The sequence below is a fragment of the Fukomys damarensis genome, unplaced genomic scaffold (genome assembly GCF_012274545.1).
Source record: "Fukomys damarensis isolate Sample0158 unplaced genomic scaffold, DMR_v1.0_HiC HiC_scaffold_31, whole genome shotgun sequence".
Classification (NCBI taxonomy): domain Eukaryota; kingdom Metazoa; phylum Chordata; class Mammalia; order Rodentia; family Bathyergidae; genus Fukomys; species Fukomys damarensis.
The window spans coordinates 2,217,212-2,231,067 of NW_022900943.1; the positions used below are offsets into that span (position 1 = coordinate 2,217,212).

Here is a 13,856-nt window from a genome sequence, read left to right on the forward strand (position 1 = left end):
ATCAGTGTTTTTTGGTTTTGCTTAAACTGTACCCTCTTTATTCCTTTATTTCACATGACCCTTCCCATCTCACCTCGTCGATAAAATATATGTTTTTATTTTTAGAAAGACTATGTATTTATTTTTATAAAAGCGATATTTTCACAGGCTCTGATTTGCCTCCCCCTTGTTTTTCTTTCTAGCATGATTTCATTTATAATCCAATTGCCAAAAAATCAAAGCCTGATGCCTAAAGCAGTGTCATAGGCCTGTTAGTGGTAGAAGAGAGACACAAGACCTCGTGGGCCCCCGGGGACACTCCGCCTGCATGAGGTCAGAAGTGCTCTGGGCCAGCTGCAGGGGGGCCTTTCCGTGAACCTGAGCTTCACAGAACTGCTAGAACATCTTCACCTTTGTTTATATCCTACCATATTCTCACTAGAATTTATAGGTCTGTATCTAAACAGCATAAAACAGTACAAAAATGTGGCTGTGTACCACTGCCTCGGCATGACAGAAAGTCAGTCTCTGTACAGGGCCCAAGCTACCACCTGATCTTTGGGCTCCTATTACTTTCTAATCTTGAATTTCAAGATTGGAGGCTCCTGAATTCATACATAGCAGACTTCATTACCCCGCAACAGTTGGCTTTAAATGCCACAGTATTAAAGTTAAAAGAAAAAAAAAAAAGACAACAGAAAGATTGGAGAGAAACAAGAGAAAGAATAAAAAAAAATATTCACAAAAGTGTAAACATGCACTTAACCCATGAAGCCACAGTATAAGTTAAAAGAAAAAAAAAAAAGACAACAGAAAGATTGGAGAGAAACAAGAGAAAGAATAAAAAAAAATATTCACAAAAGTGTAAACATGCACTTAACCCATGAACAACCCACCGGGAACATCTATTTTGTATTTCTCAGGATGGCTGTGGTTAGAGGTAATCACTGCATATGTTTCCAAGAGATAAGCAGAAGCACTCAGAAGATCACACTATGAGAGAGTGGGGAGATCTGCACTCTTGGGGTTTAAGCCCTTCTGGAAACAAAAATAATAATGGCTAAAATTTCCACCACCCTCCCAAGAAAACCCAGCTGAGTTTACTCACACAGGTGATCTGGTCCTTTTAAGACAAGGCGAATGTGTCTGCTCCCATAGGGAATGGCAACCACGGTGTCTTCCACTGGAAGAAGCAGAACAGCCTTAGAAGCATAGACTTGACATAAAGCTACTAATTACCCCCACTTAAAATTCGAAAGCTCACAATTATTTTTGTACATGTTTGAAATGTGAAAGCCCGTATTTGGAAATTAAAATTTCAACACTGCTCAAAATAAAAGATAGTAAAGAAACTAGTCATTGGTCAACATAGGAAGATTTGGCCTTTGAAAGAAAATATGTGTTTTGATATGTTGAAAAATAGACTGACAAGTTTTCCTTTTTGATTTTAAAATGGTCTTATATATCATCAGATTTCCTGGAATGAGAGCATTTGCATTGAATTAAAAAATAAAAATAAATTTAATGTTCAAAGGATAAACTTATTACATCAGAACTTGGACCTCCCCCTGGCATGTTACTTGGATAAAGAGGAAAGATAGAAGGAAGGGAAAATAGATTTGTTTTCAAGCTTAAGATCCCGGAAGGGCAGAAATCCTGCCTTCTAACTCTTGACTACGCTGCATACTCCCTGTGTCTAATATGGCCCGGAAAGTGTAAGTAACATTTCTTCACGCTTAGCTCCTCTTTTTTAAAAGACTCTTTTAGAAAACTGTCTGAATCACAGACTACCTTTTTCAGGTTTTGTTTTTCATCAGTACGTGCTGGCAGTACATACTGAGTACATTCCTGGTGGGGAGGACTACATTCCACGCCCACAGCTCAGCTCAGCTCCTTTGTCACCCCCTCCACCTTCTCTTGGTCCCCTCTCCTCTGGATTGCAAAGATCTATCTCCCTGTCTCATATTATCTATCTTTTATTTTGCTTTTTATTTATATTTTGGGTTCACTCATATAAGAGAGACCATATGATATTTAAACTAATTGGGCCCGTTTATTAGAAGCAAATATTTTAAGAAAATTAGAGGTAGATTGCATGCACCCCAATTATATCACCATGCATTTGTGACAATGCCTTTTATTTACATAGCACTGCAGAGTTTCACTGTCATCTAAATTATACCACTCACTCCTGCTTCCACAACCTGTGACACAGGCAAAGAGGACTTTATGGGGAAGAGACGCAGCCTTTAAGAAGTCTAATGAGGAATCCACAGTCAGACAGACAGAAAGGCACCTAGAAAGTCTAAGTGCTTAAAAACTCAGCAGTGATATGGAAGCTCTGAGGGATTCTCCATTTCTACATCTTTGCAATATTACACATTATCACTCTGTCATTGGAACAATTTATTTTACATGAAAGACACCGAAATTACCCAATTTCCCCAAACTGTAACATTATCTCTTGTCTTTGGGAGAAGTTAGTTAAATAAGCGAATCTCAGAAGTTATCTAATTTCTCTGATCCTGTCTTCTTGTTTGTAAAATAAGGAAAGCAACACACACCCTCAGCATGCTGCTGGGGATAGACATAAATACAGACGGACGCTGGTAGAGATGCTGACAGGGTTTAGAAATAAGAATCCCCAGCGTCTCGTGTGCTTGGAAGGTGACTGGGTCGTGGGATGGCTGCACTGAGGGCTTCCCAGAGGGTGTGCCGAGAGGAGGCGGGCTTGCTGGGAAGAGGGGGCCACAGGAGTCGGGAGGTACATCTGTCCTTCCGGCTGCCAGGACACGAGCAGTCTCCCACTGTGGCAGCCTTCTTTCATGCCATTTCTGTGGTTGAATTGCCAACCAGCCTGAAACCTTTTAAACTAAGGCAAAGTAAATGTCCTTTCCTCCGAGCTGTGAGTTTCAGGTGTTTCATCCCAGCAAGGTGACTGAGACAGATACGTATTACCCGGAACACAGCAGGCATTCTGTAAATTGTGTTTTCTTCCTCTCTCCCACATTTCTGAAGAATAGGAACTGAAAGACTGTTTATTTTTATTGTGCTTTTAAACACTTCAGGGCCCCGGCACATTACCTGGCGACTGAAGGAGGAGAATCATGTCTTAATCCTCGCCGCTAAAAGGTTACATTTACTGGGCTCTCCGCAGTGCTGAGTACTCTACTCACTACCACCCTATAGCTGTTTTTATGTCATGCATTGTTGAAGAAAAGATTGGGTTTCAGAAAGCTAAGAATTTGTGGCATATAAGAGTTAACGAAGCGTAAGGGGGAATTGAGAAAAGGCGCACAAAAATGTCAAGACCAGGGCTTAGAGCCTTAAATGCCGCGCGTAAACACGTGAATGTTTAAGGCCTTAAAGAAATTCAAAGCCGATAAAACAATGGGAGTTCTACAAATAGAAAGTGTTTGTGCATCCGCGGGTCAGTCCAAGTCCAAGGAAAAGGGGAGCTTTCTGCGCGCAGCAGCTGGTGCCGCAGCCTCTGTGGGCCCCGGGAAGAAGTGGGGCCAGGAGCCGGGCGGGAGGAGGGAGGGAGGCCAGGGAAGCGCGTCTTCCTCTGGAGCCCGACAGACGCCGCTGTGGCTCTCGCCAGGGCAAACCGAGCGCCGGCATCGCACAGTCCACGCCTGGGTCGCGGGGAGGTCTGATGGACCCCGGCAGCTCACCGGGAAATCACCACTACTTGATTCTACGAGTAAGTTTCAAGGGTCTCTCAGTGTTTTGCTCCACGTCGGGTTGCGGACTAGTGACTCAAAGAGGGCACATGGATTATGAATATCACAAGATGTTCCCTGAAAAAGGAACCCAGGAAGAGACGCACAGGGAGGCCCTGCACGCTGTCCCTTTACTCACACAGCTCCCACGAGCGGCGGTAGCTTCTTAGGGACCCGGCGAGGAAGGAGCCCTCCTCACCGTCTGACCTGGGGCACACACAACCCGTTTCTCCAGGGAAACCTTTTCTCACACATCAGCCGCGAACGTCACCTGATCCAGCTCAGGTCATAGTTTAAGAAATGGTGATTTTAACAAAAAGCAGAGTGGGAAAACATTAGAATTTGTAATTTCTACATGTTGATAAAAAGCAACAAAACTGTATATCTACAACAGGCTGTCTCGTTCGCTGGTGAATTCTTAGCGATTCTAGGGATTCTTCTGCTCCCACCTACTGTTTTAGAGAACCCCGAGTGGGAGGAGGAACGTGGCCAGCGCGGCAGGGGCTGCTCCCCTCATGCGGTGCAGTCCTCGGTGTCCCTTCTCACAAAAGCACATTGTTCTGTGACAAACAACATTGGATGACAAATGCCAGTCCGGGACATATTTCTAGATTATCAACTGGCAATTCTAAGAGGCTTGCTTCCAAAATTCGGTAACCTCTGTCTTAGTTAAATAAACAAGCTTTTCAGTGGGATCAGATATTGTGTCATTCTACATAGACAAGTCACAAATGGCCTTTCTCAAGAAAATTATCACTAAGGATTGTATGTAAAAGATTTTCTTTTAAAAAAGGGCATAGGACTGGGGATTTAGCTCAGTGGTTACCGCTGCCTGTCTTGTAAGGCCAAGGTCCTAAGTTCCATCCCCAGTACCAAAACAAAACAAAACAAAAAAACCAACAAATAAAAATCTATATAAATATGTATATTTCATAGCCTTCTATATTCTATATTAATTTTAATTTTAATTTTTTGGTACCGGGGATTGAATTTGGGTCCTTGCACTTGCAAGGCAGGCCACGGAACCACTGAGCTAAATCCCCGGCCCATACATTAATTTTAAAAATCTTGCCATTTGTAGATGCTCTGAATGATTTACTGGAGTATCAGAGAAAGCTGATACTGCTAATACTTCAAAAATTTAGGATCTCCTTTTCTGCTTATCGGAGTTTATCTTATTTTTAGATCTGTTGACAAGTTCATAATTTTAAGGAATCTCCCCTGAACCTATAGGGCTAATACTTTGTTTAAACTTTTTAAAATGGAAAAGCCATTACTGTTAATAAAATTGGCTACACATAAACAAAAATCTGCCAATACTGAAGAGATTTTAATGGTATATTTTAATCTTCATGCCAGTTTTACTACCTTTAAAATATATCCAACAAAATAAGGAGAAGCTGTACACATGAGCCTTTCAATTTTTTCCCTCCAGCTTGTTAGTAATCCTATCATGGAGGATGTGTGCCAGACAGGCCAAGCAAGATGCTCTGCATGTTCCAAATGGGGGATTTCATTTTTCCTGGTTGCCCAGGCCCCAAACTTGGGTGCCAGCTTTGACTTCATCTTAAATTCTAATGGGTTAGAAAGTCCTATGGTCCAAATTCCTGATTTCTTTGATTCCAAGTAGAGCAACTTTTCATATTTCAATATGTGTGAAATCACAACATATGGTTCAGTTATACTGTGGTAAAGTCTCTCTCACACAGGCAGTGACCTTGGTATACTGTCTCTGCCCACACTGGAGCCAACATCAAAACAGTTGGTGTCAAACTTGAAAAAATGGGTATAAGTTTATTTTAAAGGTGAGAGGTGAAGGGGTAAGGGAAGAACAGGTTCTTCAGAGCAAACTTGGGCTGAACAAAACAGGAAAAGAGAGAAATCTGCAAAAATAACAGTTCACCGTGGGTCTGGGACCCAGGGATGGGCTATCGTGGAGAGTTATGAGAGCAAATGCCTCAGGGCATCTGTGTCCTTGTATGCAGTCCACATCTCGTGGGTCCGTGAGGAGCTCTCCACGTGGGTGGGTCCTGGTGGTGTCCTGGGATCTTGTAATTACAAGTAGTCCCACCCACTCATCCAGCCCATGCTGTCACCTGTCTCCTATATCAATCCTCTTTCAAGAATATGGCTTTATTAGAGGAGGAAACTTTACCCAAATCCTTTATTGCCATAGCTTCAGCTTAATGCCTAACGGAAGACATGTAATCAATATATCTGTGAAAGGATTAAAATGTGTACCTATAATCAAAAATTTAGAAAAGTGTGTTAGCAGCTTGGAAGAAAATCCCAAAACCAGAGTGGAACATACTCATTTATCTCCTAGGAATCAAAGGATTGCTGGGGTTCTGGGGAGATGAGGAATCAGAGGTGTTTAACAACATTCCCATAGCGGGGAGCAAAAGCTGTTTAGCTCCACATAAGTGCAAATGCAAATTAAGAACCCAGCACCAAGACTTCTGTTTCTTGCCTAAATATAGTAATACAGATTGCATTCTGCCTAGAAAAACCAAAAAGTGAAAAAGTAGAATTAAACTTTGGTCCTTAAGACACTAAATATCAGGCAAACGAGTACAGCAACTCCCGAGTCAGAAGGCAGGTTGAGCCCAATATTGCCCTAGAGAGCAATACAGCTTTGCGAGTATTTCCAAGACGTAGCTTTGGAAATGAGGACTTTGGTGGAGATTGGTAGATTCCCTGCACTGAAGAGACAAAGATTAGCAGTTAGAATTTGTTGAACAAAGTACCAGGAAAGAGGGAGAGCTATACACAAAGTTTTATCTCTAGAGACTGAGAGGTCCTTTTTAAATAACCAGCAGCTTGACTATCACTACATAAGAAAACTACCTCAGGCCGGGGCAAGGACAACACAGAGAACTGTGAGGAAGAGTATAGGGTGCTCATTCAGGGCTGAGGGTAGTGTCTTACCTCACCAGCTAGACTGGAAGACTTTATGATTCCTGGGACACTGAGTATCTAGAAGGGCCTTGCTTCAGTCGGGCACAATTAACTCCAGGTAAAACACAGATTTAATTGCAACTATCACATATTAAGACCCCAAAAGACCAGAGTGAGTTCAAGTAACTTAACTGCTCTCAGAATAAAGCTCAAGAATATTTATCAGAATACAAAAGCATCTAGTACCTAAGAAAATAAAACCTTCAATGACTGATATCCAGCCGAAAGGAAACCAAAAAATATAACCCATACTGAAGTGAAGCCAACCAAGGCATAAAATATATATTAAATAGCTATTATTAACTGTATTTCATATGTTTAAAAAGTTAGGCATTATTAAGAAAATTTCAGGACCACAATATTTCACTAGTGAATGCTACCAAGCATTTAAAAAAGAAATAACTTCAATCTTATATACTATCTTCCAGTAAATAGCAGATAAAGGATCATTTCCCAACTCATTGTATGAGGCCAGCATTAGATGGGAACCAAAACCAAACAAAATATAAGATTAAAAAAAAAAGAAAAGAAAAAGAATACTCCAGATAAGTGTGTCTTATGAACAAAGATATAAAAGCCCTCCAAGAAACATAAATCAAATGAGCAATCTACAGAAACACAAACATCTCTGGGCCTGTTTATCACTAGGATAAAGAAACGTTGATCCTAGAAATGGAAAGTTGGGTCTTTATTTGTAAATCAATCGATGTAATCCATTGCAGTAAAAGACTAAAGAAGAACCATATGATCATATTAATTGCAGCAGGAAGAGAATTGGATAAAGTTCATTATGCACTCATGATATTAACTCTCAGGAAACTAAGAAAAGGAGGGATTTCCTCAATTTGATAAAGAGCATTTACAAAAACCTACGTCTAACAATATACTTGATGGTCAGAAGTGAAATGCTTTCATCTTAAAATTGTGAGTAGCGTAAAGGATGACCACACTCACCACCTCTGCTTACTGCTGAATGGGATGCACAGGCCAGTACAGTAACACCAGAGAAAGCTATGAGCAGCTAATAATGTGAAAAGAAAGATAAACAAACATCCTTATTTGTAGGCAACACAGTGTTTATATAGAAAATTCCAACATCCTACCAAAAATTCCTCAGGACTAGTAGTGAGTTTAGCAAGTTTGCAAGATACATTGCCAATACACAAAAATCAATGAAATTTCTGTAACTAGCAATATACAATTAGAAATTGAAATAAAGGATACATTGTCATTTGTAATAGCTCAAAAATATAAGAGTCATAAATCTAACTAAAATGTATAGGATCTGTGTGCTATAACAAAGACAAATAGGTAAACTAAAGACCTAGATAAATGGAGAGGCACGAAGTCCTCATAGACCAAACAGCTTAATGTTGTAAAGATGTCAATTAATTCTCTCCTTGTCAAATCCATATTTAGATTTAATGTAATTCTAATCAAAATTCAGGGAGACATTGTTTTTGTAGATATGGACAAGCAGATTGTAAAATTTGTATGGAGTGGAAAAGGAGCAGAATGTCCAAAAATTACTTTGAAAATAACAATAAAATTGTAGGAATCATACTACCTGACTTTAAGACTTGCTTTAAAGCTGCAGCAACCAAGGCAATATGTTTGGTGAAGGATAATTTCATAGACCAGAATGGAGAAATTAGAAATAAGACAGAAATGGCCAGTGGAGTTTGGACAAATAATTAAAGCTAATTCAGGGGAGAAAATTTTGTCTTTTCCACAAATGGTGCTGGAAGCATTGAGCAATATGTGAAAAAATAAGCCTACATATAAACTTTATATATATTATACAAGATAACTGAAAATAGGTTATAGCTCCAAAGGCAAAAATGTTAAACTAAAATACTTTTAGAAGTAGGAGAAAACCTTCATGACCAGTGGTTAGGGTAAGGAGTTCTGACACATGACATTAAAGGCATAATTTATGAATGGAGAAAATTGGCAATTTGATCTTCATCTAAATGAAAACCTTTCACTCTGTGAAAGACAGTGTTAAATTATTTTGAAAAAAAAGGTATTGGCTGAGAGAATATACACTATATTATGTATATATATATATTGAGTTGACACTGTTTCAAAGAGTTAGGAAACAGAATGATGAACCTTTCAAAGATATCCATGAACCAATGAATGTGTCACACTAAGTAGAAAGAGGGAATTAAGGCTGCTAATCAATTGATGTTGAAGAGGTTATCCCTGATTATCTGAGTGGGCTCAACTAAATCACACACATTACATACATGGAAATAGAACAGGCGAGCAGAAAAGGAGGTTAGAATCAGAGAGAGAACTTAAGGTTCTATGTTGCTGGATTGAACATGCCAAGGAATGCATATGTCTGCCAGTAACGGGAGCTCAAAACAGAAGAAAAACAGACTCTCTGAAAGGCTTTTCAATGGAATACAGACTTGCTAATAGCTTGATTTTAGCCCAGTAAAACCCACTTTGCCCTTCTGACTCTTTGGAACTACAAAATATTAAATTTGTGTTGCTTCAAGTTACCTAGCTTCTACTAATCTGTTGTAGCAGCAGTTGCAAACTAGTACATCATGAAAAGATTCAACATCATTAGGCACTAGGAAAATGCAAATTAAAACAGTGGTGAAATATCACTGCATACCAATTAGAATGGATAAAATTAAAAACAGTGACAATATCAACTGATGGCAAAAATAGAGAGCAATTGAAACTGTCACGCAATGATGGTAGAAATTTTGAAAAGTCCTGCTGGAAAGCAATCTGGCCATTTCCTAAAGCATTAAATGTACACCTCCCACATAATTCAGCCACCCTACTTCTCACAAGTGGTCCAGGGAAATAAAAGCCTATGTTCCTACAAAGATGTATATGTGAACAATCACAGCAAATTTATTTGCAATAGTCACAAAGTGAGAACAAACTCAAATGTCCATCAACAGATGAATGGGTACAAAAACATGGTCTGCCCATAAAATGGGGTTACTGCTCAGCAATAAAATGAACTGTGGAACATGTCACACATGTCCAAATCTCAGCTATGCTGTATGAAAGAAGCCAGACAGAAGAGCACACACTGAAAAATTCTGTTTATATCAAACTTTGGAAAATTAAGTCTTATCTATAGTGACAGCTTTACATCAGGGGTTTCCAGGACAGGAGAAAGAACAGGAGGGGTCACCAGGGTTTGGGGTGCTGAGCACATTTATGGCCTTGGTCACAGTGCTGGTCACCTTGGTGTATGCATATATAAAGACACCAGACTGTACACTACATATGCTACTGAGTAAATGCCAGGTTTACTTCAGTAAATGGATTTTTTAGAAAGGGGCCAGTACCAAAGAATTTCTTTTGTGCATTCTTTTTAAAATGCTTTATCACCAGGGCCTCTAATGATGGACAGAATCATGAGTTTCAGAAAGTTTATTTTATCAATTTATTTTGTTTGCAGTCCCATGGATAACATAGGATTTAAAATGTCTAAATCTAAAACAAGTGTTTTACAAACCATGAGGTGAGAGCCCTAAATGATCAGAAAGCACTGTTATAATCTCTCGGTTGCAGTGGCCGTTGTGTTTCTCTGCATGGTGCATAGAGCAGTTGTGCAATCAGTGATGCCTTAGATGAAAAGAAACAGCAACCTGGGGTCAGGCCCGTCTCAGCCCCCATAGCTGCGAGTCCAAGTCACCCCCATCCCCAGGGTTCTCCTACTTCCACAGCTGTCCCTCCTGCAGTCTCCTCTCAACCCAGAGGGAGCATTAAAAAAGCAAATCAAAGTTGGGCACAGTGGCACACACCTGTGACCCCGGCACTCTACTAGGCTGAGGCAGGAAGACTGCGAGTGTGTGCCTGGCTGGGGCAAATGAGCATCTTAGTGAGAGCCTGGTTCAGTAGGGCTGGGGATGGAGCTCAGCTGGAAGGCCTGAGTTCAGTAGCGAGTACTGTGAAAAACAAAACCAAAAAGACCCCAGAAAACCAAAGGATGTGAAGACGATCATCCTCTGCCCAGAGTCCTCCTTGACTTCTACCTCACCCAGACTAAGGCCCAACGCCTTGCACAAATCCCCAATAGCTATGCCATGCCTCGCCCCTCCTCTGGCCCTTTTGAAACAGCCTCCCCTGGTCTTTGCAGAGCTTGTCACGAAGGCACATTCCTCAGGATCTCTGCATTTGCTTTTTCCTTCTCTCAGCCTGGAATTCCCTGCCTTTTGCCTTCAGCACTGTGCTCTTCTCTTACCTTTGTCTTGTTCAAATGCTTTCTCGCTATCGAGGCTTTCCCCTACGAATCTACTACAAACTGCAGCTCCTTTTCACAGCCTTGGCTAGCAACCCCCCTCCTCTCACATTCCTCTTCCCTGCTTTCCTTAACCATGTCTCCTGCCACCTTATGCCATGTACACATTTTATTTACCTGTGTGTGCATCTGTCCGTCACATTTGTGCATGAGCCCCTTGCAAAAAATAGAGTTTAGTTCATTTTGCTCCTTCGTGACTACAATCGGAAGCAGCCAGGCACAAGGTGGTAATGGTTACCACTGTTTCATAAATATATCTCCCAAAAGTACTTGTGCTTACAGAGAGACCTGTGTTTTATTAGAAACACACTTGGCCTCAAAATCTCCAGGCCAGGACAGCAGCCCAGGCGTGTATTAACCACGGCCAGCGCCGCTCAGTACAAGCTGCAGCGTGAGGAGCATTCCCTCAGGGCGTAGGCACATCGCTTTGTCTGGATGAAAATCACTTTCTCTGGCCTTTGCCACTTGTGGAAGTGGGAGGAGAAGCTTGGGACACCTGTGTGGTTTCAAAACCCACAGACACATTCGAGAGATCTGCAAAGCTGGAGATGGCAATTAAGACAGCAGCCAGGCCAGCGCTAGGTGTAGTTATTTTTGGTGTGTTTGGAAGACATACAATGTGGTACAGTCAACAACACATGAGAAAATAAGCCTTTAAGTTTCAAGAATCAAAAGCAAAGTCACATCAGCTAATTGCTTTTTTTTTTTTAATTGGGCTGGCAAATCAAGAAGTGACCAGGAAAATGGAAAGCCATACAGTACCTTTGAATAGTCTTTTTCTTTAAAACAAAAGTAGGGGTGAGGGCTAGGGATTTAGCTCAGTGGTGCCACCAACTGCCTAGAAAACATAAGGGTCCAAGTTCGATCCCCAGTACAAAAAAAATAATAATCTCAGATATTTATAAAAGAATTGTGTCTTTTTCTGGTTTCCATCTTCTAACTTCTTCAGTTTTTCATTTTATACAAGAAGTTACAACACACACAAGCAAAGAAAAATCTTGCCTGACTGGACTTTATCAATGTCTACATTACCTCATCCTTCATTCTATCCGTCAGTCTTTTTAATTTTACAATGTTCACAGAATCACATCTTTCACTGCCTGCAGGGAAGTTAGAATGTGGATGGTTCCCAAAGCTGGCACTTCCACCTTTCCCGTGTCTGAAAGTCCCTGGCCTTTCTTCCTGCCCCTAGAGGCTCACCCTATGGCGAGCTGCCTTTTCAGGATTTCTGGGAATGGCTCTCCAGCACCTACCAGAATGACTGCATCTGCCTTTCTTCTTGACCTACAACTCTGTTCAAAGTCATAAACCCCTGCCCTGCATCAGTTGTGTTCCTCCAACCAGTCAACAAGCAAAGAGAACAAAACGACACTCAGTAAACTTACTCGTTTGCATTTCCCAAGCTAGGAGACACAGGGAAAGAGATCAAAGACCCCTACTGAAAAATTCTGGGAAATAGTAGAATCTGGAGACAACTGGCTAGAAATTTCACAATAATTCTAAAAACAGAAGTCCTTGAGTACAGTGGCTGCTCTACTTCTACCTGCTGTCCCTAGAACAGCAGTCCTCACAGGAGAGAGCACACTACTCACTGACCTGGGTTAAGCTGTGACTCACTGTTGGCTTAGGTGCCTGGGATTCCCACCATTTACCTACAAGGTTCAGGTGGGCGGAACCCTATGCCCCTCGGGCTTGGACCATCCATCTGCTTTGCAAAGTCCAACCAAGGAGGCCGTCAGCAGGGTTTGAGACAACCCAGTAAAATGGGTACGAGATCCAACCTCGGAGTCAGACTCCTGTGGCTCTGTTACTTCTGGCAGTGTGACTCGAAGAAGTCACGCCGCCTCCATAACAAGGAAATGACTGCCGCCATGCTCAGAGGGCTGCCATCGGGGTAAAATGAGATGAGTTGGCGAAGCCCTCAGTCACACACACCTCACACAGTCACGGCCCGACATTATTCTGAAAGAACCTGTGTCAGCCCAGCCCAGAGGCTACTTTGTCAGTGGAGGGCACGTGTGATTTCCAGGGGGTGGAGTAAATTTGTGTGAACTTTTACAGTGCCCTTCCCGCGGCATCTCCTCAGGCTCTTCGACTATATACAACGCAGGGGTTGGAACACGCTCTGCCCTCCTGTTGGGTAGCAACATGCGTGTTTGTCCAGCCTGCTGTGCCCCAGAAGGAAAGCTTCCCTCCTTGGGGTCGCAGCTGGTGACCTGACCTGTCCCCTGAAGCGAATTCAGGAAGCAGGGACGTGGAGCTTTCCACAGGGTCAGAGTCCTCCTGGTTAGTGGAGGTTCATCCCCTGGTTTCTCAGAGAAGCCAGAGCTAAACCAGGGGAGGCAACAAGCCAACGAGTTCAGAGGTGCCCGGTCTCTGTAGAGTCTTACATTTAGTTGCAGAGAGCTGGGATTTATACTGCCCTCGGACCAGCCGGCAGGTGGACCCATCTCCGTTGCAGACCCCACAGTTATCCTCCTTAGCGGTGCTTCCCAGCTGGTGGTCGCAGCCAACAATCTAACAAGAAAGAGAGACGTATAATTCAACTGGGCACCTAGCAAGGCACGGACCCCTGGGCCAATTACCACAATTACCAATTACCCCCTTCATTCCCGAGGGGCATAAACACACTTTTCGGGAGGGGGCTGAGTTACACTTGTGCGTGACCTGAACTAAGGAGGAAAAAGTACAGCCTGCATCAAGACGTGTCTACAATTCAAATATACCAACCAAAGGAATGCAGAGAGAGAGACCCGGAGTACGGGGGAGGAAAGGATGGAGAGCAAGGAAGAGAGAAGGCGACCCTGTGTCACTGACAATGTGTAATCTCAAAAGGAATCCCACTACTACCAAAATGGCAAAGCATCTGGCCACGCGGCGGCTGTAGCAAGAAGCCTCCCTCGGAAGATCTCCTC

General features: G+C 42.2%; 1 protein-coding gene across 1 annotated transcript in view; it reads right to left on the reverse strand.

The window, feature by feature from the left end:
• Positions 1 to 13,856, reverse strand: part of Adamtsl1 (ADAMTS like 1) — a 303,353-nt gene that overhangs the window by 226,996 nt on the left and 62,501 nt on the right. The window contains exons 4-5 of the mRNA XM_033757645.1: positions 13,332 to 13,458; positions 1,088 to 1,162 (exon numbers count right to left, since the gene is read on the reverse strand). Of these exons, the coding sequence (XP_033613536.1) occupies positions 1,088 to 1,162; positions 13,332 to 13,458 (202 nt within the window). The remainder of the gene's footprint in view (positions 1 to 1,087; positions 1,163 to 13,331; positions 13,459 to 13,856) is intronic.